The sequence below is a fragment of the Rhinichthys klamathensis genome, unplaced genomic scaffold (assembly GCF_029890125.1).
Source record: "Rhinichthys klamathensis goyatoka isolate OS25496 unplaced genomic scaffold, OSU_Roscu_1.1 h1tg000391l_1, whole genome shotgun sequence".
NCBI classification, from domain to species: domain Eukaryota; kingdom Metazoa; phylum Chordata; class Actinopteri; order Cypriniformes; family Leuciscidae; genus Rhinichthys; species Rhinichthys klamathensis.
In genome coordinates, this window is record NW_026606894.1 from 3,099,027 (window position 1) to 3,105,026 (window position 6,000).

The 6,000-nt window shown below is 36.8% G+C and overlaps 1 protein-coding gene across 9 annotated transcripts in view; it reads right to left on the reverse strand.

The window, feature by feature from the left end:
• The window catches only part of cngb1a (cyclic nucleotide gated channel subunit beta 1a), a 50,670-nt gene extending 44,992 nt beyond the window's left edge, over window positions 1-5,678 (reverse strand). For 5 of the 9 annotated variants that reach the window (XM_056234277.1, XM_056234280.1, XM_056234279.1 and 2 more), the window contains exons 1-7: window positions 5,417-5,677; window positions 1,524-1,617; window positions 1,404-1,434; window positions 1,244-1,289; window positions 921-1,017; window positions 292-317; window positions 101-115 (exon numbers count right to left, since the gene is read on the reverse strand). In XM_056234277.1, the coding sequence (XP_056090252.1) occupies window positions 101-115; window positions 292-317; window positions 921-1,017; window positions 1,244-1,289; window positions 1,404-1,434; window positions 1,524-1,616 (308 nt within the window). In that variant the 5' untranslated portion in view covers window position 1,617; window positions 5,417-5,677. Of the gene's footprint in view, window positions 1-100; window positions 116-291; window positions 318-920; window positions 1,018-1,243; window positions 1,290-1,403; window positions 1,435-1,523; window positions 1,618-5,416 lie in introns of those variants that run through there. The other 4 variants (XM_056234275.1, XM_056234278.1, XM_056234281.1 and 1 more) reach the window with 4 other exon arrangements.
• Window positions 5,679-6,000: the final 322 nt, after the last annotated feature.

Genomic DNA, 6,000 nt, shown 5'->3' on the forward strand with positions numbered 1-6,000 from the left:
AAAGTATCTTGCGTGTGTAGCATGCAAAAAATTCTCCATGCAGGTTTGCAGCAAAGCTTAGCATTTTTGTTCATGAGCTATATCCACTAAGCCTACTCACTGGTCCGATGTGTTACTGCCATCCGTGGTGATACAGTGATGAAAATATGTGTAAAACTCAACACAACATCCATTTAACAGGCACACACACAAATACAGATGCAAAACACACAAGTATTCCCATGTAACTACATGCCACAAGCCATACATAAACATACAGAAGAAAACTGAATCCATAGTTTGAAACTATACCTGTTGCTCACTGCATTTCCCTCTTGCTGTTCAATCCGTGGAAAACAAAAAGAAAAAACGTTCAACAATAAAACAGACAAACTCATTTGCCCTTACATGTACGTCACCGGGCATACGGCACCGTCATATTTGGATTCTGTTTCAAAATTGCACACATTTTTTTTTATTATTAAAAATTTTTTTTAATCTAATTTTCATGGTTTACAGCAAAATAGATCTCAATGACTGAAATTTGATTGGCTTCTAACCTAATTAAAATTGATGAAACAAAAAATGAGAGCAAACATTAAAATATCAATTAAATATGTACTTTGCACATTGGCAATCTAAATAAAAAAATGTTAATGTAACCGAGGAAGTGTGTAAGTATTCACTTTCAATGGTACTTAAGTACAGCATAAAAACTCCACAATTATACTCAAGTTTAATAAATAGCCTAATTATGAACACTCAAGAACTGTAATAGTGCAGGTATTCCGTTTCAATAGTACGTACAGCATAAAGTCTAAGTACAATTACTCAAGAACTGTAAGATAAAAAGCATATTATCGGTTATTATTAATTTGATTATGTAGATCATTTATTTAGCTTTATTATGTGAGTATACTCAACAGGAGTCATGAAAATACCTTGAGTTCAGCGTTGCCCAGTTTAGAGGCGTTCACTGGCTGAGGGAGAGCACTGCTGAACCCATTAGAAAGCCAACTCAAAACCCCATTCTGAGAGCTAGAGAGAGAGAGAGAGAGAGAGAGAGAGAGAGAGAGAGAGAGAGAGAGAGAGAGAGAGAGAGAGAGAGAGAGAGAGAGAGAGAGAGAGAGAGAGAGAGAGAGAGATAATTAGGTCTGGCAGGATTACAGCGTCTACAGACACTGAATGCACACTGTATGTACTCCAAAACACACACACACACACACACACACACACACACACACACACACAAACAAAACATCACCTGCTTTCCTCTGAGACCTCCTCCTTTGACTTGGAAGGGTTGGCTTCTGTAAAATAACATCATGAAAAATGTATGAACAATACTCTTTTTCTGTAACGTGGTGAATGTTGGTCATTGATCAAAACTGCTGTCAAATTTGATAGAGTGCATATATAGTTACCTTGTTTTACGTCCTCTTTTTTCGTCACATCCTAAAGAATAGTATGGAGAGAGTGAAGACATGCTTAAACTGTGACAGACGACTCAGTGTAGAAACACATTTACACAAACACACACTCACTGCTGATGTGGACGCATTGGTTTGGTCCTCCTCTCCCAGTTTCCCAGGAGACGCTGGAGGCTGGGGAACAACTTTTACCACCCAGCTAAACATGCTGTCAGAAATACAGATTAACACCGTCAATGTCAAATAAGAATGTTTACTATAATTAAAAAGAATCGTCCAAAAAGATACTTTAAAAGTGTTGGGGAGTAACTAACTAAAATAGTGACTCTTCAGTAGTTTCCAGTTCGAACCCAACCAGTAGCATTGCATGCAACCAGACGTTACATCGCTGTTTTTATTGCCTGCGTTCAACTAAAATAATCAAACGCGTTCACATAAACAGTCCTCTCTGTCATAGCGTTAGAAAGTCTGATTTATTCTAGTGAATCGGTTCATTCCAAACAGCCTTGTTATATGTAGCGTTAGAACCGTTTGAATTTGTCTGAAACGGTCCCATCTCTCTCATATGCAGTATTGGAAAGTCAGTTCATTCTAGCGAATCTGTTCTTTCGGGAAGTTCATGTAATTTACATGAGATTAAAATATGGCTCACCAATTCATTCTAATGAATCAGTCCTATCTCTCTCATAAAGCATTGGAGTTCAGTTCATTGTAGTGAATCAGTTCGTTGTGTAAATGAATAGATTAAATATGATTAATCGATTTGAGTGCCTGTAGGCTACTATGTGCCCTTTTCAACTCAGTTATAGGATATAGTCTATAAGTTATAGCCTATAAGCTATTTCTGCTGTATTTATTATAGATTTACCTGCTCAAGTTTGATACTGTCACTTAAACTGAGATTGCTCATTGATTTTAAAACCCTCGTTGTTTTTGTGTCACGTCACCAAAAATATAGCGCTGATTAAACTATAAGAGAAATTATGAAATAACCATAGGAAAAACTATTAATAATAATTAAGATAATTAATTAATTTAACTAATAATTTCAGCCTTTTATTAAGTCTTTCATTAGGCATTAGTCTCACCACTAAGCCCGCACAAAATATCTCTTTTTTAAAAATAAATTTTAAAAGTCATGTAATTTTCATTAAAGCTGCAGTCCGTAGCTTTTTTAAGTTAAAAATAATTCAAAATAATTATATTAAAAAAAACTTATTCTGCCAGTGGTCAAAACTATCTCCTTGCCATAGCTAGATTCAAAACGGTTAGCTTGTAATAATGTTTTTAATTCCAGTGGTACTGGTGGGTTTCCGCGGGAAATTCGAGCATGTCTTTGCGTCATTACGTCACATCCGTACACATAAAGAAGGAGTTTCGGCTAGCCGGCTGTACTGCGCGTGACGAGATGTTTAGATGTATAGACTTTTCTCGCAGCACTCTACATAATTAAACTTAAGGCATCCAGAAAGATCCAAACAACAATCATCAGTGTCAACTGGAGATTCAGCAGTTATAAAACCCCAAAGACTTCGTACTTCGGATTTAAGGTGGCTAGAGAAAGAGAAAGAAACCGTCTCATGCGAACACAAGGATTTAAACATCGGCGGGGCTTTTGAAAAGTGCGTGAACTCTGTGTTTTGAAGGGGTTCAAAACGGAAGAAGAGACGGCTTTTTTCTGCTGAACAAGTAAGACATTTCAATAGTTCAATCGTGTATCAGTACGTTTTCTTAATTCACACAGTTATGGAGTTTCCTTTGTTGTGCCTTTCTCGTTTTGCTATTATGGAGAATATGAATTCTGAACTACACAGGTAACCATAAAACACATTACATTTAACATTAGTCACGCAATGCTGATGTGATGTTGTTAACATGAACAATTTGAGAACAAAGTAGGCTATAATTTGCACGGTTGCTGTAAATCACGGTGATTAAATCTAACGAAGCTTATCATGTCGAATGCTTTTTCCCCCTTAGTTGGTCAGAACAAAAAAAGGATGTTACTTACTTGTTCAGAAGACATTTTCTTATGAAAATTCTTATGTTGGTCAAACTTTCAAAAAGTGAATCTGTGATTCTGTATGACAGTATCCACACAGCGCGGTGACTGACAGCAGCACTCGCCTCAAAACACTGTGTTCATCCGCGCTGTTTCATGCCGATTTACAACCCGCATAAAGATGATAATTCCGCGAATCACTGCAGTTACAGATTTCGAACAGAGAGATGGCGACAAAGAGGAAAAGCTACGGACTGCAGCTTTAATTGTAAATCAATGTTGTTATGCATATTTATTCATGCACAGCAGCTGCAGTGACCAATGTGGCAAAATAAGTGTATACACACTTAAAGGGGTGTCACATAAATAATACTGAAGTATAATTTACATTTTATAATCATGGTTTTGCCAGGCTGGAAAGCTGTCGTTTAGAGATAATTTCAAGTAAATTCAATCCTGCAAGAAGAAGTGAAACAGCTATCATTGCATGCTTATGTACTTGAATTTATTTAATAGACTGTCAATCATTTTGCACATTTGAGTTTGCGGATATGCCTTTGAGGTGCAAATTTTGAAGGGAAGGTGTGTTAAAGTTAACACAGCAGCTGAAACTGCTTACAGCTCCTAGTTTAAAAACCAATTGACATGACATTTGTAATAAATCTAACTTTTTCTTGCTCTTGGTCACAGGGGTTTTGCTCCAAAGGGATCATGGCTGTTTGTGTGTGGGCTCCTGTCACTGTTAATCACTGATAAATGCATCTGACCCTAATCTCTCCTGGCTCGAACACCTGCGGAAACAGCCCGAGCCAGCTGTACCTGTCTACCCACACTGTTCCACTTTACACCTGAGCGGAGAAAGATGTAGGCCGAGGCCGCGGACTTCATTGTTCTGCGGTGGTCTCACTGTTAACTCAATCTGCTCACTCTAAACTCTCCATTTCAGGCCCGACATGTATTCAAACAACTGCTACACTCCCAATACTGCAGATTTTAAATCATCATCACTTAAACCTCCCCAACTCTGTTTGGTCAATTGACCGGTATCTGTTTTAATACCAGCCCTTATACACTGCGACCAATAGAAACACCAAATACACTGAGCCAAACGAATAAAAACAGCGATTATGAGTGAACTGCACAATACAGAAACAGCCTCTGAGCAGATGGGTGAAAACACTGAGCCCGAGTAGCTTCATGGACTGGTGATTTACTGCTAGTCAAACCAGCTGTCAGGAGGTTCATATGGGTTGACATTTGAAGAAATGAGCTGTGACCTACTTATACATTCTCTAAAAACAGAAAGTTTCATTTCTGTATATTTACTGCATGGAAATTCAGCTGCCCCTGATCCTGGTAAATATTATGGTGCCAGAAAATTTCATTCGATCTAATACAAAATGATGGTTACTCTTACAATAATGTTCCATTTATTAACATTTGTAGTTTATTACATATAACATGACCTGCAATGAAAAATATGGTAACACTTTATTTAAGTGTCCCTGTTACATGTAGTTACTATAGTAATAGTAAAAGCATAGCAACTGACCCTTACAAACCAAACGCTAACCCTAATTTTATAAAAAAAGTATATTTTGTTAATTAATACTCAGTATAATTACTGTAACAAGGGCACCTTAAAATAAAGTGTCTTTTAAACCGTTTCTTAATCTTAGTTCATGTAAATTTCAACATTTACTAATACATTATTGTCGTCTGTTAATATTATTTATTCACCTGAGCTAACATGAACTAACTATAACAAAGATGAATAAATACTTTTTTTTTTAATAATAAAAACAAATTTATAATTAGCTAATCTGTTGATGCATTAACTACCGTTAACTAATTGACCTGGTTGTTGCAATCCACACAATTTTAAAATAATTACAGAACTAAACAAAAACAACAACAATAAAACACTACACAAAGCGCATCAAATGGACATTGATATTAATATTTCAGAGTCTTGCTTGTTAATGTTGGCAGACGCAATATTTACCTGTTGTGTTCACCAGAAGACAATCATCCCAGAGAGAGGCTGAGGGCTCAAGGACGGGCAGGTGGGGAAGTGGAGGGATTATCCGTGAGAAAGCTCAGCTAACAGGATTAGGCTTTCTCTGGGAAGGATGGACAGGGAGGACCTGGACTTGGACCTCATTAGCTTCACAGAATCCTTCTTGGAGCTCAGCCCGTAAACAGAGGGGTCCAGGACAAAGAGTGGAGTCAGAATCCATCGCCAAAACTCCTCAAATAGTAGCCAATTTAAATATATAGAGTTTTTTTCTAGGCTGCTTTGGTCTCATTTCATATTTTTCACAGGTAAACCCCAATGCTCAAATCAATTCATTGGTTTGAGTAGGGTAAACTTAAATTGAACAAATTAGTTAAATCAAATGAACTTTTATGAGTATTTAGAACTTTATTTTTTGTTTGAGTTCACAAAACTGACACATTTTTAAGTAATCGGAATTTTCACTGAGTTTTATGAACTTGTTTCTTTTAATTAAGACACACTTAAATTTAACTGAAACTGGGCTGGGATTTCTATTTCCCAGCATGCTTTGCCATGACACTCAAAAGGGA